We start from the raw sequence: 20138 nt of genomic DNA, 5'->3' as shown, positions 1-20138 counted from the left end.
AGGGAGGGGGCACTTTTTTGAAAAGTGCCCCCTCCCGCTGCTCCACTTTTTGCTGAAAGACCTGAAAACAGTCACAGGATGGAGTAAATCAAAAGTGCTTTTTAAAGCCTCAGTCGTATTGTTTTCCCTTGGAGCAGGAGGGAGGAGCAGGAGTGGACCCACCCTTTCCCTTAATGTTGGGGGGGGGGGGGGGAAGAGACATTTCTTTGTCACTTTAAGTCTGAGATCACTGAGCACTGCTGGCCCACTTAACCAGGATGAAAATGGGTGAATGGTTCAGAATGTGTCGAATGTGTGTGTCTCTGTATGTGTGTGTTTTCATGTGTGCCACATCTGCAGTCCCTTGTTTATCAGGAGATCCATCATTCCCCTCTCATACCGCAAAGGCCCGAGTCCACAGCCCTCCCCTTTATTGACTCAACATGAAAACACTATTATTGCACCAACCAACAGGGTAGCAGCACATAATGTTTTTCAATGAGCAAAACAGTCAGTGTCAATAGCAGAGCTATACCTCAGCCTGGATTGCACTAAAACAGAGAGGTGACACGTACAGGCAAAGGGGGATCATATATATTTAAAATGGTTCATTTGATTCTAAGTCATGTGGAATATATCAGTTCCATTTCATACAAGAAGCTATCCTCTTGGGGTACTGTTCTTGGTTTGCTGCATTTTTAATACTGGTGTAAAGTGTTAGTTCTAGTTTAACAGTGGTGCCCAGCATGTTTTTTATTTTTTTAGGTAGGTTACATCTTGAACATATTGGTTATTAAATTCTTTACCAAATTATGTTTGATATGTTGGTATTCCTGTTGTGCATCCATAATATGCCTCTTGACCATAACCACTGCACAGGCCATGGGCTAGTTCCTCAGTTTTGCAGGTTTCTACAGTAATCCCCAGTCAGTGAGAGAGAAATGATGACATGGGACAGAAGCCTACACTTTCGCCCCTTTCCAAGCAGATGCAGTTTATGTAGCCATGTCACATTAGGGGGGAATGCCCCTGGTGTTTGGAAACATTTTAATCCTACAGTTTTCCTTTTTGAGATATGCTACTATACCCATGTGTTAGTCTTGCTTTGAACTGTGTCTGTAGGGATTACTTCTCTCTCCCTCGTCAGGGTTTGAGTGTCTCTCTCTCTTTTTGTGATCCCATGGACGTAAGTGATGTGAACTACAAGTTCAGATGTGTCACTATGACACAGATCTTAATTGTTGACGTGTTGCTGAACCTCAGAGAGACAGATGGATAGTGTAAACCGGTTTAAATAAGAGGTGATGTTTGAACCACGTTGGATAGCATGGCAGTCTCCCCTTCATATTGCAATCTCTTCTTTAAATGTTGTGACCAAACTATGCCAGTCACAGTAGATGTTGAGTTACACACAAGCATTGCTTTTCTTTTTAAAAGTTTTGTACTGTGGTGTTTTTTACTGAGGTGTGTTTCATTTATTTACATTTAGTCATTTAGCAGACGCTCTTATCCAGAGCGACTTACTGTAAGTACAGGGACATTCCCCCGAGGCAAGTAGGGTGAAGTGCCTTGCCCAGGGACACAACGTCATTTTTCTCAGCCCGGAATCGAACCAGCAACCTTCTGATTGGTAGCCCGATTCCCTAACCGCTCTAAACCTAACCATAACCACACCTTGTGTGTGTTATTGTCTTGTGTGTTAGTATGGTATCATAATGAAGTTATTTTAGTGGACAATAAAACACATCTATCTATACATAACTTGAAGGGGTTAAATTTGACCGGGATGTCCATCTGTTGCTAAGGAAGTGGAGCCCGGTTGTGAAGGAAACAGGGAGAACAATTTCCTGTTATGTATAACTGTTTTAAGAGGCTGCTTCTCTCAAATCAGAAGGCCATCAGTCTATGGGACCCTTGGAATTCTGAATTTAGCCAATTGTCTCAGCTGCCAGGCTCCAAGTTACTATTTTATAAAAAATGTATAGCAACCATTTACAAACTGTGTTATCCATTTGAAGATATACTTATTTAGTATTATGTAAAAAATACATCTCATAGTAAAACAAGTTGTCTTTGATAAAATAGAGATATGAGTAGGAACAACGTACAAGGTGCTTGTGTGTACTCAACGTCTCCCTGTAAGTAGGTTTAGCCTTTGTCCCGTTATTTAACACACTCCAATCTTATTTAACAAATAATCTTACTTAAAGGCACAGCTTAATAAAGTCGTCCAATAACACTGTGGGAGAGTGCATTAGAAGAGCTATCTGCATTGTTAGCTTTCTAGCTGTATAGAAGTATTATAATAAGTCATAGATTGCTTTCTGAAATTCTGAATAGTCTTGTCTTCCAGATCGGGAGGAAGCTCGGAGGAGGAGTAGACTGCTTCTCGCGCTCTGCAGCTTCCAAAGCCAGACCCTCATACATCAGTTGCGCCTTCAACACATACTATGGGCGAGATAGCCGAGGACCACTACCGTTGGAAAGTAACTTAACATGAAAACACCAGTTTTCTGAAGGACGGCTTCAATGATACAGTAGATGTATTGAACAGGCTACGTGCGCTTATAGTAACCCAAAATGAACGCAGGTAAGATATGAAACATCTACTACATTGTAGTCATATTATCCTGTGCAGGATAATTTTGCAATTTCGGGTTGGTGTAAAATAGAAAAAGGTGTTTGGAAGCCGAAATGATTTGTTCTTTAAAGGGCAGTGATAGTTGTCAATAAAGGCGGTCTGCAAATGTTTAAGGAGCTCGGTTTAAGCTTGATGTAATCTAAGAAAAACGATGCAATGCTTCAGTGGCTATTTTTTACATGTTTGAGAAATAGGCTAAATAATGAAAACGTTGAGTAAAGAAGAAAAATACAAAAGACTATTGATGTACAAAATAACTTTGGAGTAAAAGACTGATAGATTAAGTGCTGAAGTGACAAGAAACTGAATGAGAAGATATGCGCTGAAGTGACAAGAAACTGAATGAGAAGATATGCCTATTCTACTGGGAAAATAATGCAAGTCATATTTAATCATTATTCAAATATATTTTCTTGCATAGGCCTACTTAAGTCTGTATTTAGCTAATTCAATTATAGAATTTTGCTGCAATTTGGCTATGTTTTCTGTTCCAGTTAAACATGAGAAGGTAACAGTTTCTTATCATAGCAACTTTTATTAGTTGCTATATAAATAATTAGTGATCGCTGATGACCGTAGAAAGGTTATTCGCGACACAATGTAGGTAAATCCATACAATGGATATTCTTAAGCACATTTCTCTCTTTCTTATTCACTACAAATGAGAATATACTGTATATATTCGGGCAGTCAAGGAAAATCTTGAGGGGGGGAGGGTACAGTATGGTCACTGCATGGTGACGTTTTAACAGGTTAAGTGCTCTTTTACAGTAACTTTTCATTAATGCAGCAGAATGGAAAAACCTTTTCACAGTCAGTTGAGTGAGTCATAAATCCTTTTAACAAATGCTGTCATAAGTTATATCTTCAGTTCAGACCTTTATATATTATGTCAATTGATATAGTGCATTCACAGATCTCAAATGAACAACCGTTTGAGAAGGGCTTCTCTGTGAATCACAGGATGTGACTCAGGGAAATCCTTCAGTGCCATAGTTTTTTTTTTTTTACAGAATGTGGGCTGTTAATATATTTCCCATGAGCCTTATCAGTTTTAAAATTTGTCTATTATGCATATTTAGCAATACCTGTAATTTTACAACCTTTTGTGAAATATCATGTAGCGTTAGAAGTTTGTTGAGTTGATGGTCTGTATTTTTCTTTGTTCCAGAGTATAAGAAGCCACTTGTGGCTCCCAAGCCACAGCTTTTGAGCCAGGCCAACTTCAATCTGTCTTCCTCCCTCATGTCCAGACCTTGTTTCTCAACCAGAGGTCCCAAACCTCCTATTGCTCCCAAACCTAAAGTCCCACAGAGACTGAAGGAAACAAACACCATATTCTGTAACCATGCCCAAGATAAGTGCATTAATGGGACAGACAAGGATTTGGACCATGAAACAGACCTGGAGGACTGCCTGAGTGGAGGGGAGGCCCAAGGGTCAGAGGGGGAGGGTTTAGATGAGGATGAGGACAGACCAGTAGAAGCTCAGTTTGACTACCACAATTTCAGTTCAGGAATCAAACAATTAGAGAATGGATCTGAGGAACAAGAGGACAAGGCAAAGGAGATGGCAATCATGGAAGAGATGATGCAGGAAGAGGAAGACTGGAGGATAACAGACAGAACTCAAACAGTGCTCAGTGATGCTGGATTCACCATTGACTCAATGGATGGGGTGAATATGATTGACTCAGACCTGACTGATGACATTGATGCTGAGGGCTGTGATGCAGGCGAGGCTCTGGCTGACACAGATGGCCTCTCAGTGGGAGACTTCTCTGTCACTAGCATTGAGGAGGATGAGGAAGCCTGCTGCCTCTGCAGAACTGTGTCTGGGAGAGAGGACAGAGAAATTAAGGAGGATAGGGAAGATAATATCCAGGGAAAGGCAGAAGCTGTCAGTATTACAACATATGCAGTCACAGATTCTCTTGAAGAGGAACCTTTCGTTGTTTCTACAAAGGAAAACTGTTTTCACATTACCCATCATGCGTCATCTTCCAGAGTTAATGAGGAGAGAGTGGTGGAATGTTCACATATTCTTGACATTCCTCCAAATGTCCGAGAGATGGAGGGTGGCTATGACGAAAGGGATCTAGGCTCTACTGTTGCTCAAGAGAAGACTGAAATGACCCTGTCTGATGGTTATGGGAGCACCAAGGACAAGGCTCACTGGATTCAAACATTCTCTGTGATTAAACAACCCGTGACAGTTCCACAGAGTTTCTCTGAAAGGGAGTGCCAAGACTATGAGGATGGAGATGAAAACAACCTTTTAGACAAACAGGAGGAACCTGATGCTTTTGAGGTTCGCCAGACCCTTGAGCCCCACTACATCTACTCTGAAGACATTATTTATGAAGAACAGAGCTGGACAGATGAAAAAGGTCATAGATCATCACAGCATGAAGCCATATCACAGAAATCTTCCTCAGTCAGCGATAGTAGGTCACCACTGAGTGAGTATGCAGCCATAGACAATTACTCTTTGGATGAGGACATTGGGCAGATCGAGTGTGTATCCTCTGAGGATTACGTGGAGATTGGGGATGATGATGATGATGATGGTGATGATGGCAAAAACAACAGAGGTCAGAGCATCACAGGTCCATGTCAGAAAACCACATCCATGGAAAGTGAGGAGCTCAGAGCCCAGATCGCTGATGGTTTGTTAAATCCCAATAACAGACGGTTCAGACTGGTGTCTATCTCAGTACCAGCAGACACAGACTCTTCTTTGGCCTCCTCCTTCTCAGACAGCCAGCTGCTCTCTCTTGACTGCTCAGAAGTGTTCAGGAATGAGGAGGACCTGGAGGGCCATATTGTACCTTACCTGGATGAGACCACAGACACAGAACAGGACCTCAGTGATGAGCATGTCTATGAAGAAGCAGGGCTGGATTCAGAAGGGGAGAACTTCCTCCCCTTTGACAGGAAGTCCATGGTGATGCGGTCCCGCTCACTGTCAGGGAAAGTACCCGGTTGTGTACCTGAAACAGTTCCTGAGGAGGCGGGTTCAGAATGTCCCCTTCAGAAGTACTTCATGGTGGGATATGAACGGACAGAACCTCTGCTGAGCAGCAGTCCAATGTTAGGCACAGCCCGGGCTAAGATCTCCTCCAAACCTCAAAATGTTGTTCTATATCCCCGTTCCTTCTCCATGGAGGGACGGGACATGCCTCTGTGTGTGTACAGGGAGGGTGAGAATTTCCTGAAGGAGAGTGGCCACATGAAGAGGGGGGAGGACAGTCTGTCCCTGCCGTGTGTTATAGGGTCTTCTGGGAGCTTTTCCCAGATCTCCTCCCTGCCCTCCAGCAGCCTCTCCACACCTACATCTGTGGTGGACATCCCTCCACCCTTCCAGCTGGCCCACATCAGTAAGAAGCCCATCACCAAGAGCTCCCCCTCCCTCTTCATTGAAGGTGACTTCCCTGACCGAAACAAGAAGAAGAAATCCTCCTTCAAACGCTTCCTGATGCTCAAGTTCAGACGGAAAACAGAGAGTAAGCCCCTCGTGGATGCAAATCAGTCTTCCAGGTTCTCTTCAGAGCCCGGCAACCACTCCTCAGGTCGGGTCCTTGATTTAGACAGGCGGAGCACAGGCAGCTCCCCGCAGCTCAAGTCCCGGTGTGTCAACAAAACCCAGCGCTCTCCGGACTCCCCTTCCACATTTCTCTTCTACAAAGACGGAAGGAGAAAAGGAGGGTCTGTCGCATTCGCCAATCGTAATGTGGCACGGGTGGAGTCATTCGAGGACCGCTCGCGGGCCCCCTTTACACCCCTACCTCTGACCAAGCCACGCTCCATCTCCTTCCCCAATGTCGACACATCTGAGTATGAGAACATTCCTGCCATTAGCTCAGATTATGAGAATATCCAAATCCCGTCCTGGAAGCCGATGAGACTGGGGACCTTTGCAGAGTTCTTTGAGCATCCACGCCGGGTGTTGTCCTCCTCCAATGAAACAGATGGATATGTGGACATGAGTAGTCTCCCTGGGTTTGAACACAAAGCTCAGTCAACTGAGCAGGACACTGAAAGGTATGGTGAAACTCCCGAAGTGTCTGTGTTTATTTGTGTAGGTGTATCTCAACATATTTTATTTGTAGTATGGTGTGTTTATGAGTAGACAAGTTTGACACATAGGTACTCTTGGAGGTAATATTAGTGATCTTTGCTGTCACCTCTTATATGGAGGACCAGTCTTTTTTATTACCCTGCTTCCACTGTGTCGGTTTACTGCACCCTCGAGGTAGTGGATTTATTGTAGTTTATAATGGAAGGTCCCTTGGTGCCATGACACCACACAGACACATACATATATGTGCTTACTGTACATGCAACCCCATAGTCTTAATTAAATCTTATAACTCCTCTCTGGTTTATAATATTGCTGAGATCTCATGGACCACGGGAAACACATCTAAAAATGTGTTTATCAGCGAGTAGGCTGATGTGTGTATATGCTCAGTAACAACCAAGTTACCAAGCTTCTAGTCTGAGACTCAAAGTAATACAAGCCTTAGTGCAAGGCTCAAATAATCTTTTACAGCTTGCTGAAGACTGTAGTGCTGCATTTGAGTTCTTATTTCTCATATTCCACTGTTGTGAATGGTTGAGTTGACCCATCCCCCTGCTTGGCTGCACAATGGTGTATCCCGATCACGCAGACCTCCCCAAGTGATTAATAGGCAGGGCATTTTGGAGTCATCGCTTCTTCCCTCCAGCCAATCAGAATCAAGATACCATCTCGGTGTTCTTGTGTGTTCTATAATAACCAGTTTCCCTCACAGAAATGCTGTTTTCTCTGCTAATTTATCATTCTGGAAGTGTGTGCAAAAAAATATATGGTTTGCTAATAGTGGAATTGTTGCACAGTTGTTCAGTTCACATGAATGTTGCAAAAAGTAAAACATTTAGGTTAGTGAATGCTTAAAATGTTTATGTTCATTTGGTATTTACTCTGGCCAGATTGGCAGACTTAATGTGGCAGGATTTGGCTGGATGTCAGTATGTATCGGCGAGAGAATTTTGACAGCAGGTTTTGGCTAGGTTCAGACTCTAGCTTTGGCTCTTATTGTACTGTGCTGAAGGTGTTGGCCAAAGGAAAGCTTGGGTGTGGGGACTGTTAGGTCACTGCCAGGTCATCCCTTGGGAGGAAGCATCCTGCCTTTCAGCATTCACTTCCCTGTTTACAGGAACAGCCTGAAAATATTGATGTTTGACTTAATATACATACTGTACCTCTACCAGCATGCAGAAAGTTTAGATGCAGAAGACAGATGACACGTGCATTGGATCTGGGTCTGTTTGTGGTTCAGCTAACCTGGTGTTACCCTGTAAGCGTCTTGTTTAGGCTTAGGCTACCTGTCGAATCTTTACAGAATATATGAGCTATTATTGCTGTACAAAAAATACAAGCAATACTAAGAAATGCTATCCGTCAGATCTCTGGGCCCTCCATCCCAAACTATCACTAGGAAATAATAGCCTCACCAAAGCGAGGGGAAGACAGGAGAGAGACATTTTTATCTCCTATCTTAATTTGCCACTGTAGAGTTAGCCTCTGGCTGTCATAAAACATTACTGCAGAGAGGCAGCCGACACTGGGATGTCCTCTCCTTGCCTGAGACCTAGAGTTGTAACGTTCTCTAAATTAAAATGTTGTCTTAGGATAGTCAATTATTTGTTAGACAGGTTATGCCCTTCCTCTTTTGGTTCTGTCTGCGTGACAATCATGGACACCAATCCTGCGACACACACAGTTCATGGTCTATTTTCTAATACACTTCAAAGGGTTAAACTGTGGGAGCGATGAATTCATCTGCTAGTTTTCAGCTGGGGCAGAGAACTTAACATGATATTCACGTGGTGCTTTGTAATTTAAATTTCTTTGGTGCTTGAGAACCTGGAGCTTGCAGTCAAACATAAAACGCACTATAACATCCCACTGAGCAGCAGACATTAGCACACCCAGCAAGTTTCCCTTCACAATTTAATTTGGTAGTATGTTGAATCCTATCAACCTACAATACCCTGGGCATGTAGCTATTGCTGGTGGAATTGTAAGACATCCTTATCTCCTCTAGACACATATGTGATCTATACTGAAATATTGATATAATCCAATATGTTTGAATAATAGTTCTGTTTTGAGTCTGACTGACTCTTTTTACAGTGTGCATTAATATATAATAATAACTTTACATATGCAGATAGATAAAGACAAGGATTGAAACTATCCACTTGTGTGTCTCACTACATCCCTCTAACTCCTTCCTCCTGCTTGTAATCCTTTGTTCATCCTTTGTTGTGTTTGAGCACGAATGCACTTTGGTTGTAACTGCCAAGGTGTAACGCGAAGTATGTAATTTTGTGTATTTGTCTCTGTGGGTTTCTATATGTATGTACACCACGCGAAAAAGAAATGTCTGTCTGATTCCGCTGTCTCCTCTCAGTGCCTACACAGAAGCCTACAATGTGTGCTCCATAGTGGTAGGCCCACCCAGTGTGTCTGAGGGGGAGGTGGGGGGACTAACAGCCGATGAAGAAGACGCAGGGCGAACCTCTGAGGACGAAGAGGGAGTCGAGAGTAGTTATGATCGACAGGTTCGTTTTAAGCCTTTTGAGTTGTATTCATTGAGTAATTATTTTTGTTATTAATAAATGTCCGAAGGTTCCTAATGAAGTGTTTCTTTACAGACAGATGGGCGATCCAGAGCGTTTTACGTTGCCAAGGAGCTGGTCGACACAGAAAGATTGTGAGTTACGTGTTTCCCAATTATATCCGATGTAACAAAATCATGTATCAATAAAAGAGCCATAGCCATTTCAATAAACTGTAATTCAATTACCTTTAAGTTCTTTAAATGGGAACAAAGGGACAATTCACTCCCAAATCCCCCCAAATATTTTTTCTTTCGGATACAGTTGTACTGTAGTTCGGTGGAGAAGAAAAGTTGGTCATTTTGATTTTGGGGTGAACTTTCCCTTTAAGTTTAACCAAACTGTTTCTCTCTCTGCAGACACGTGAAAGCGCTTAAACTTCTCCAAGAGGTAGGTATCAATGATTTCACCGATTGACATCAGATGCTGTACATATCAGGGAATACTGTAAGCTTAGATCTACATTGATGTCCATTTCCTTTATGTTAGTTATGACTATATTAGAAGACTGCAGGCATGTTTATATAACTATATTATGGAAGAATAATGATATCATCAACCTACTGTACCAACAGAAATACATAATTTTGTATAATAGGTAGGTGAACTGTATATCCACTGACAGAAAGTACTCCTCTGTTGTCACTTTAGCCACACAGTGTTTGGGGGATGGTCCCCTCTCCCCTGCACTGCTGCTCTGGGGTCAAAGTGTATCTGGGTTACCTTCTCTCTGCATTACATCACAGTACACTGTCTTTCACCCTCTGTATTGAAAAATCCATATAAAAGTGAGTCAGACCTCCCAAGAGAGTTTAATTCAGCATTATTTCTACAGTACTATGAAATAACCGGAATACGATTTTTTGCACGCCTGAGTTGATCTCAACAGATAGATCAGACAGACAGTACAGTACAATGTACATAGGATGATGTGAAACGTGTCACAGTATGGGATTACCATGCCTGCGTTTACAGACACTGTTCTATGAGAAGTCTGGCTGGAGGAGCAATCCTACAGAGTCAAAGATAATCTAATGTTCTGTGGTCTGTCCTGTACACTAGTTTAGCTAACTGACAACTTTATGCTGTCATTTAAGCCTACGGTCAACATAAAAATAAACATTGTAGGGAGTAAATAATTAGATTTAACATCAACTAGTATGAGTTTGTGTCTGTGCAGTATTTACATTTACATTTAGTCATTTAGCAGACGCTTTTATCCAGAGCGACTTACAGTAAGTACAGGGACATTCCCCCGAGGCAAGTAGGGTGAAGTGCCTTGCCTAAGGACACAACGTCATTTTGCACGGCCTGGAATCGAACCGGCAATCTTCTGTTTAATAGCCCGATTCCCTAACCGCTCAGCCGTCTGACCCTGATATTATATTTGTGTATGTACTGAACAACAGAGATGAAATGGTTGGGCACCAGTGGTAGTGTGTCGTGAATATTAACACACATGATCTAAACATGACCATCCGTCTCTGTCTCCCCTCTCTGTATCAGGACTTCAGGGAGGCAGTGGGGGCAGCTGTGGGAGAGGAGGGGGAGCCTGTGTTGGAGGATGAGATGCTGAGGGAGATTCTTAATGAGCTGCCTGATGTTTACACCTTCCACCGCAGACTGCTTACTGAGCTGGAGAACCGCATCCGTCAGTGGTGAGAGTCCCACCAGCCTACACTAACACATAATATAGAATGTCCTGTCAATTTGAGAGAATTTAGAATTGTCTACATGTACCATCATTGGTCAAGATCGACAACCATGACTGCCTGACTGAGGCCTATGGCTCTCCTGGGGTTCACCTTGCAAGGACCCTTAGAGTCCACATATTTCTATGATAAAATACTGTACTGAACATTAAATGTTTTAACATTAAATGTTTTAGATTGGAGCTTATGCCTAAATCTGTATCAACATAAAGCTGTGTGATCATTACAGTTTCCCATTTCCTTTCAATTATTTTCTGCCATCCAGGGAAGAGAGCCAGAGGATTGCAGACGTTATCCTGTCCAGGAAGTCAGAGTTTGTTGTCTTCACAACCTATATTGGTCACTATGACCGCAGCATGAGCTTACTTGTGGAGAGCTGTCATGGCTCACCAGCCTTTGCCAACATCGTCCACCAATTTGAGGTCAGACTGAACTTCTCTCTACCACACGAACTAAATGCACTTATTCCAAGTTACAATTGACTTCACAACATTACATTCAGTAAATGTGAAAATATCAGTCAGTTTAGTGTAACAAAGAATTTGGGGGGTTGACTGCAACATTTTAACTGTATTTTTCTCTCTTGGAAGTCGCTTTGGATAAAAGCGTCTGCTAAATGCATAAATGTAATGTAAATTTTATGTATGACAATGTATATATAGTATGTTCAGTTATTAGAAGTGTTCTCTCTGTCCTCAGCAGAGTCCGGTTGGTGTGAATGTCTCTCTCAAACATCAACTGCTGCAAGTCATAGTTCGGGTAGCCCAGTACCGCATGCTCCTCACAGGTGAGTATGTGTGTGTTGCCTCATGCCTACACATGCCACATACGTATCTAATAATTTTAATCCCTTTTATTCACCATCACACAAGACTCTCATCCACATTGGAGGATGCTATAGCACTGCGTGGTATCTCATCCCAATGTTGAGATGTCTTTCACATTGTTTTGGTCTGTAGTCTCTAAACTTGGCATTTATCTTCAGATTATCTGAACAACCTGTCCCCGGACTCCAAAGAATATGAAGACACACAAGGTACACTGACACTCAACTTTTGGAGGCATATTAGCACATTTGGCATGTTGGGATAGTCATGAGGGAGACATTTTGGGTTGTGTTCCTCCAAGATGTTTGTGTGGGTAGATCAGGCGAGCCATTTCAGTTCTCTGCTCAGCAAGCTGTGGGTCTGTAATTGACAAGAGGACTATATAAGAGTCATCATGGGAGCAATTTCCAGGCCAGATCAGTAGGCCTTTCCAGCCTTCTGCCCTCTGACACCATGAGGGTACAGACTCCACAAGGGGGGGGGGGGGGGGGGGGCTACTTGATGAGATGTTAATTTTTCAAAGCATGGAAGCTGTAGGGGGTGAGTAAATGTTTGTGCCTCACTCTTTGCTAGACTGTTGCAATATTTATCTGCTTCTTTCCTTTTTACCTCCCTCAGCTGCTATAGTGATAGTGTCAGATATCGCCGATCAAGCTAATGACAGTTTGATACATGGGGTAAGTGTTAAGTGGGCAGATAAATGTTTGTGACTCTTCTACAGAAGTGTGTTCTCAGGAAGTGTTCGTATGTGCGTGTGAGTGAAATATAAAGATTGTACTGGTTCTCTTACAAATGTTCTTTTATGTTCTCTCCTCACACCTCTCTCTCTCTCTGTCTCTCTCTGTCTGTCTGCCAGGAGAACCTGTTGCGTCTAGTCAATATCGAGTACAGTGTCCGGGGCCAGAAGGATTTACTTCAGCCGGGCAGGGTAAGCTGATATACGCCTTGTCCTGTCTGATAACAGCATTGTTTCTGCTCTGTATGGCTATGTATTGAAGGGCAATGGGCACCTTCTCACCCCTCCTCCACTTCCACCACCTTCCTCCCTCCAGTCTTCCAGCCACGGTCACTATTTATATAACCAGTCAGCTGTGTCTGGGAATCCCCTTTCTGTCTGATAGAGAGGTGTAGTGCAGCTGACCTTAGTAACCACTCTTACACAACCACATTAACTGCTGCTGCCTCTCGCTACATGTATTGTACATTTCCCTCACATTCACCCATCAACACAACTAAAACAAGGAAGACTGACTGTTCTTATTGGGTCCATTGACCTATGTATGTAGGCTGTGTCACGATTTGGTTGTGTCAGGTACTGGTCTGCTTCTGAACATAACACGGAAATGTGGACTAACTATACAGTACCAGGAAGTTACCCCTATGAGAAAATAATATTTCAAACTCTCAGCGTGGAAGGCATATTTGTGTATGTTTTAGTAGTGTTTGTGTGTGTTTGTTTGAGCTAGGTGTCACAGTAGGCCAGACACACACAGGCACTGTGACAACAGCTCACATCATCTAATGGGAACATGTGTGTGTGTGTGCATGGACATTTTGTTCTCAGGTGTTTGTGAAGGAGGGCACCCTGATGAAGGTTAGCAAGAAATGCAGACAGCCTCGACACTTGTTTCTGGTAATTTCCTTTTCCTGTTTACTGTTGGTTTGTAGGACACCACAACGGCAACATCCTGTACAAAATACTACCCCTGACTCAATAGGGGTTAAAAACTATGGAAGATGTAAACACTTTGAAATCTGTCTACATCTGATTCCACCATATTAGTAGTGTGGTAAAAAGGGAGAAGGAGAGAATGGTAACAAGGAAGTTTGGAGGGGATGAAGGAGAGTGGTGAGCAGGAGGGAGGGTAATTTATAAAGCTATATAAGTCTAAACAGAGTAATCACTCAAGACAGGCACATTCTAGACACATCTGTAGCCGTGCCAACAGAACACTGTGCCATCCAAATCTGAAGAAGGTTGGCACTTGGCAGGATGAGAGAGAGAGAGAGAGAGAGAGTGTGTGTATGTGTGTGTAAGAGAGAGATTGAAAAAGACAGGGAGAGGGAGAGAGAGAGCACACGCACAAGCGTGCAAGAAGAACAATTTCATTTTACATAGCATAACATCAAATTCCATTTGATTTTGTTCTAGTTTAGTAGCTAAATGACAGAAAAATACAGAGAGGGCTGTTTGTTAAGGAGAGAATGTGGTCTGCACCTATAGAACAAAAACGACATCCATCTTTAGTTCATTATTTTGAGATTTTACTGTAACCGTAAACCATTTTTGGACCAGTAGTTTAGCTTTTCTTGACAGCTTGTCTTGCCTGGGCATCAGATGACTTGGGAAATCAGTCTTCTTAGATCTCTTAAGATCTCCCAGGTTTAATCCTTGATTTTGGCTCTGGTCAGCCACACACGTCACACATCTCTCTGAGCGGGGATAGATCTGCTGCTTGCAAATATGTGTGTATATATGTGTGTGTACACGTGTTAGTGTATGTGCTGATGCTGTAGAATTATAAGAAAAGCTCAATCCAGTTGCTACAGAGAAAAATGATTAAGTTGTGATCAAATCCTCTCGCCCTTCCATTTCTCACAACATTTTTCCGTAGGATTAGAGCGCCCTCAAATGGCTATTATGGGTATAATCACACACTTTTTTTTATGTTGACAGATGAATGATGTGCTGTTGTACACATACCCCCAGCAGGATGGCAAATACAGACTGAAGAACACTCTCCTTCTCACTGGTGTAAAGGTCAGACTCTGTTTCTCTTCTCTTTCATTCTCTGTATCTCTCACTTTCTCTCCCCCTTTGATTAATAAAGTTGTCTAACCCTAATTGGTGTATGAGTTGTGTGATACTGGGTGTCTGTTCCAGGTCAGTAAGCCTATCATAGAACATGTGCAGAACTCTCTGAGGATTGAAGGAGCAGACATCTCCATCACCTTGTCAGCAAGGTGGGTCACAGTCGCATTGCCAGAGACCTCACACACCAACTCATCACTCCTCCCTGCTACAGTACTAACAGAACTTGAAACTGAAATGTGAATTATGAGGGGGTGTTCTTATTCTAACCACATTGACTCTGCTATGGTAAGATACTGTACAGGCTCAGTCAAACAGTATTCCTGGCTACATTGTAATTTACAGAAGAATCTTATGCAGTCCTGCACAGTAGTAGTAGTACTCATGAAATATAATGTAATAGAATACTGCACAGTAGTGAAACAGGTTAATGATGCACTGTATGTAGTATAGTGAGTTGGATACACAACTATTACACTATGGTGCATGTTTGTATGTGTGTGCAGCTCCAGCAGTGAGAGAGAGGACTGGTTCCACACACTTAGCCGTACAGTGGCTGACCTCCATCCCAGAGGACCGTCTTCATTAAGCTGTTCAGGAGAGGTGAGCTTCTCTTTGCCAGACACAAGCACACACACACACACACACGTGTGCACACACACACAGTGCCTTACAAACCCTGACCATGTGTGCTCGTGTAGGCTCCTTATTCCTGTGCTTGGTGCATGTCTGATTTAGTCCAGAGAGCGTGTGTGGCTGTCTCTAGGAGAGAAGGCTCCTACACTCGTGCCTGTTTCTCATGTGATGATGTGTATGAACTGCACCTCGGACTTCAGCATCACTCTACGCCGACACCACTGCCATGCCTGCGGGAGGGTGTGTCTACCAAACACAAACACATACATACGTGTATGCTTTGTGTGGTTCTGTGTGCTGAATGTGTTGAATTCGCCCTGTCCTGCTACACAGATAGTGTGCCGGAGCTGCTCCAGAAACCGCTACCCTCTGAAGTACCTGAAGGACCGCATGGCTAAAGTGTGTGACCACTGTTACAGCGAACTCAAGAAGAGAGGTACAGTACTAAACACTGTCACAGCTCACGTGGTTTACACACGCTTCTCTGTCTCTCTGTGATTGACTGTTCGCTGTCTGTCTGTAGGGGGAGATGTGTGTGGCCCGACAGGTCATGACAGTCCTCGCCCCAACCGCTCCAGTCGGCCCCTTTCTACTGTCTTCCAGAACATTCACCCTCCAAGCCTTTGGAAGAACCGCAAAGGCACTGCCTCTCTGTCCCAGGTGTCTGTTTAAAGTACTCTTTTACAGTAATTACCAAAATTCATCGGTTAGAAGAATATTAAGTTATTATTAAACGTGCTGCCTCTAGATGCTGCTGGTGTTCCATTCCAGCAGTGGCTGTCTAACTATAACGGAGGCCTGCTGGTTCTCTGTGCTGCCAGGTTCATGTGTCTGAACAGGGCTCCGTCAGCGGCAGTTTGCAGCGCAGTAAGAGAAGCAAGAGGAACTGGAAAAGACTGTGGTTCCTTCTCAAAGACAAGGTGCTTTACACCTACCAGGGTCATGAGGTGAGGGGAATACATACTCCCCTTAAACCTGAACCACACACACAGACACACACACATCACAATGTTGTTTGAACTTTACTGTGAACATCTCTGTCTGGATCTGTTTTCTGCAGGAAAAGGTAGCGTCTGAGAGCTTGCCTTTGCTAGGCTTCACAGTGAAGCAGCCTGAAGAAGGGGAGCAGCAAGCCAACGTCTTCCATCTGTACCACAAAAAAACTCTGTACTACACCTTTAAGGCAGAGGACAACCACACGGCCCAGAAGTAAGCCCTGCAACACTGCACTGTATTACATGGCTTAGGAGAATGTTTGTGGGGTATGCCAATGGGAAGTAGGTTTGTTGTTAAATGTGGGTGGGACAGCTTTTTTAATAACTGGGGATGCGGCCTTTAAATATAATTTTCTTAATGCAAAGTTTTGTGTGTGTGTGTGTGAGAGAGGGGGGAGACAACAGATTTGTTCTTTTCATTTTTGGATCTGCATTATTTTGTAGGATGACATTTCCCTCCCCCTTTGTGTGTGTGTGGACGTGTATGTGGGTGTTGGTGAAGGTTTGAGTTTGGGTGGGTGTATGGGTTCCCATGAATGTGTTCCTTACTTGCCGATGTTCCTTAATAACTCCTAATTTTTTTTTATTTACACAGTCACCATGAAACCTAGAGTGTTGTAATAATGCCATGTCTCTGTCTAGGTGGGTGAATGCTATGGAGGAAGCTACAGTTTTATAACATCGGCCTTTATGGGTGTTTTAACATGGACCAGCATGACTGACCTCACCTCACAGACTCAACCCGAGTACCTGTCTGTTGCCCAAAAAATGCCTGAATGTAAAACAAAAAGGGAAGAAGAAAATGAAATGGCCTGAATTGCCTTTGATGCTGGTGTTTCAACCGTTGTAACAGGAGATAAGACAAAGCGTCCTTATTTTTAGATAGGTGGCGCTCCATCTAATATCCGATGTCCTGCAGTAGCAGGTGTGTTGCTGAGGACCAGGAGAGCTGGGAGCCCAGATATGTACCCATCCGGAAAATTCCATCATGTAATCTTGTAACTGGAAAAAAAAGATTTTAACCTGAGTTTGAGAATTGGATGAACCTGCTGTTTTGTTCAAATAAAAGAACTTTTTAAATTACATTTTAAATTACATTTTATATACACTTTATTTATAAACCCAGATATTATGAACATGACTAAACTGAATGTGTTTACCAAATGCCAATTGCAATGTAGTGTTTTATGTGATGTTGCCAAAAGTGAAGGAGGGAGCGAGCCTGTGCGTAGCCGTGTCACAGTGCATGTTTTATAATGGCCAAGTCTTGAAGAAGAGCACAGCAATACAAAAATAGAACACTGTAACAAATGAACGACCTGTTTCTTGTTCTTTCACACAACATGTTCCCTCTGTAAAACTAACCAGCTGAGCATGGAGTACCTTAACACCAGAACTGCAGTCCTGCCCCAAGTATAAAATGATGTTGCATTTAAAGCATATGTTTTTTACATTGTAACTTTCTCATGTACTGTATTTTCTTATATGGCCTTGCAGCAATGTGCAAATGTGCATACGTACATGTGCATATTTTGATAGACAACATTATTTTGCTTTCTTTGCACTGATGAAAAAAAACAAAATACCTGAAAAAAGAAGTGTTTTCTTTTTTTGACTTTGTTGCCAAAAGTCTATTGCCTTCAAGTTTGTCTCCATTGTTCTGAATGTGTTCTTAGAAGTAGCAAAGAATTGGCCAGAAAGACAAAATCATACCGCTGCTACTTCCTAAATATAACAAATGTAAAACATTACAATTTAAGATCAAACTCCATTGATTGAAGTATACCCACTCCAGTTAGCACTGCACCTCTGATGTGGACTGCTAGGACTCCTAATACTGGCTTTATATGGAGAGTAGCCATCCTAGTGTTTGTTATGTAAAATCTATTCTCAGTCATGATCTCCAAAATGGACTTTATCCTCAAGGAGTTTTTTTTATTTCAAACTGGAGTAAAATGTGTGGGAAGTTCTCTTTGTTTCACTGTTGTTTTATGAAGTTCCCCTCTATGTCCTCTAGATGGCGTGCAGAATGAAGGTTGAGGACATTCAAGTTCTTGTTGACTGCCTTTTGACTCTGACTTCAACAAGTACAGCAACAGTACAAAAACACATGTATATATAAATACTAGGTGTAAGGACCCAGAACGCTATCTAAATCCCTACCCTCTGTTTTCACAGTGAACCGAGTTACTAATAAAAGAAAGTGAAACGTTCATGATTGGATCATGGTGATTATGTTTTATGGTGTCTTAGTGCTCTGTTGGCTACACAGCTACACTACTGCTACTGTAGACCCCCACCTTCCCCACACACATACAGACCAGAGAGGAGGGCAGAGAAGAGGGCAGGACTGCTCTGTTTCTTAGTGTCCCCTGGGGCTAGCTGACCCAGAATAGAGAAGGGGAGAAAGTTTGTTTTATGGAGCTCCTGAAAGTTGCAGACACCTCGTCCTACATAGGATAGATCATTTATCATTCTCTGCTCTCCTTCTGTCGGTCCCTCCCAGACCTCTCTGTTTCTCTCTTACCCCACCATGTCCATCCATGTAAACAAAAAAAACATTTAATTGTAAGATTTCTATAGTTCTGACATATTGTGGACTACTATTTAGAACTCAGTTTGATTCTACCGTAACTAACTGATGGTCATTATTACAGTGGGCCAATCCTGCACCCGCACACGGTGTACCCTGAAGGAAGCCTTCCCTCCCCTGATATCTGCACCTGCTCCTCAGGGCTACGTCTCTGTCATCTTGTGTGAATTGTCCTCATTAGCCATCAATGCTTTTTATCTTGGCTGTGTTAATGGCTGCTGCTGATGCTAACGCTATACTTCAGTCAGTATTCACAGCCCCGAGGATTTGCTTGGCAGTAGACAGCACATGCCGATGATAAACAGCGAAAGCACTGTAATGAGACCAAGTTCATTTGAAGGTGGTTGAGAGTTTTGTTTATTAGCCTTTTTTACCCAGTAGAATATCAATACCATTATGCAATATGCAATGTCATCTCATCTGCCCAGTCCTCTCCTAGGTCACTGTTGTATCTGTCTGTTTATACCATCCACATCATTATCATGATTGTGTTTCCCCCACAAATTCAATCTATTGTGTCTTTCAATAGGGACTTGGGATACAATATAACAAAATAGCATAGACGAAGACAGTAACTTGAGCTACAAGATCAATTTAGGTACAAGCAAGGAAAAGTAAAGATAAAGAATGGAGCAGAGGAGGAATGTCAGCTGAACTCTGCCTTTTATTTCTGCCTTGTGTGTTCTCATTATCAAGATTGAGGGAGTGTGGAGTGCTGGCTTTAGGGTGAGAGGGTTGATGGTGGGAGGATAGGCTACAACAGTAGGATGGCATGAACATGCAGCTGTGTCAGAACTAATGTGCACACATACACAATGCACTTTCACACACGCTCTTCATGTACAGCCGTGGCCAAAAGTATTGGGAGAGACGTACATTTTGTGTTTGCAAAGCTTGCTGGGCCTTGGCATAAAATGACTGCAAACATAATTTCAGTAAGTCATATCATCAGCACAGGGGAAAGTGTGAACTAGTTCTAGCCAGGTGAAACCACTCTATCATTCTGATTGGATTTTAAGAGCAGATTGACTGCTGTAAAAGAGGGGACTATTTGCATATATTGAAAATGTTCACCCCAAAAATGCTTAAAAAAATATGAAATGTGCCTTATTGTATGTGAAAACATTTTCCTCAAATACTGAACCAGCAAACTTTGCAAAACACAACATTTGTCATTGCCAAAACTTATGGCCACAACTGTACACACAAAAAATGCCCCAGGTATGAGGTAGCAAGGAAACTAGTAACTAGTCAGGTATTCACTCAGCAAAATCA

General features: G+C 42.7%; 1 protein-coding gene across 4 annotated transcripts; it reads left to right on the top strand.

Moving 5' to 3' along the window:
• Window positions 1-2339: 2339 nt before the first annotated feature.
• Window positions 2340-18483, top strand: LOC134023308 (FYVE, RhoGEF and PH domain-containing protein 5-like). Of its 4 annotated transcripts, none has more exons than XM_062465325.1 (21): window positions 2341-2569; window positions 3792-6663; window positions 9081-9231; window positions 9325-9383; window positions 9648-9678; window positions 10795-10946; window positions 11266-11422; window positions 11703-11787; window positions 11986-12036; window positions 12446-12504; window positions 12684-12755; window positions 13392-13460; window positions 14505-14588; window positions 14712-14791; window positions 15146-15242; window positions 15378-15515; window positions 15609-15711; window positions 15799-15935; window positions 16097-16222; window positions 16336-16484; window positions 16913-18483. In XM_062465325.1, exons 1-21 carry the CDS (start codon window positions 2560-2562, stop codon window positions 16947-16949), a joined length of 4719 nt encoding a protein of 1572 aa, XP_062321309.1. In that variant the 5' UTR covers window positions 2341-2559; the 3' UTR covers window positions 16950-18483. The 4 variants fall into 4 exon arrangements, with proteins under 4 accessions (XP_062321327.1, XP_062321309.1, XP_062321318.1 ...); XM_062465334.1 differs by having other exon boundaries at window positions 11700-11787; window positions 16097-16195; XM_062465316.1 differs by having other exon boundaries at window positions 11700-11787.
• The last annotated feature ends 1655 nt before the right edge of the window (window positions 18484-20138 follow it).

This window comes from Osmerus eperlanus, chromosome 1 (assembly GCF_963692335.1).
Source record: "Osmerus eperlanus chromosome 1, fOsmEpe2.1, whole genome shotgun sequence".
NCBI classification, from domain to species: domain Eukaryota; kingdom Metazoa; phylum Chordata; class Actinopteri; order Osmeriformes; family Osmeridae; genus Osmerus; species Osmerus eperlanus.
This window is presented reverse-complemented; position numbering and strand designations above follow the sequence as displayed.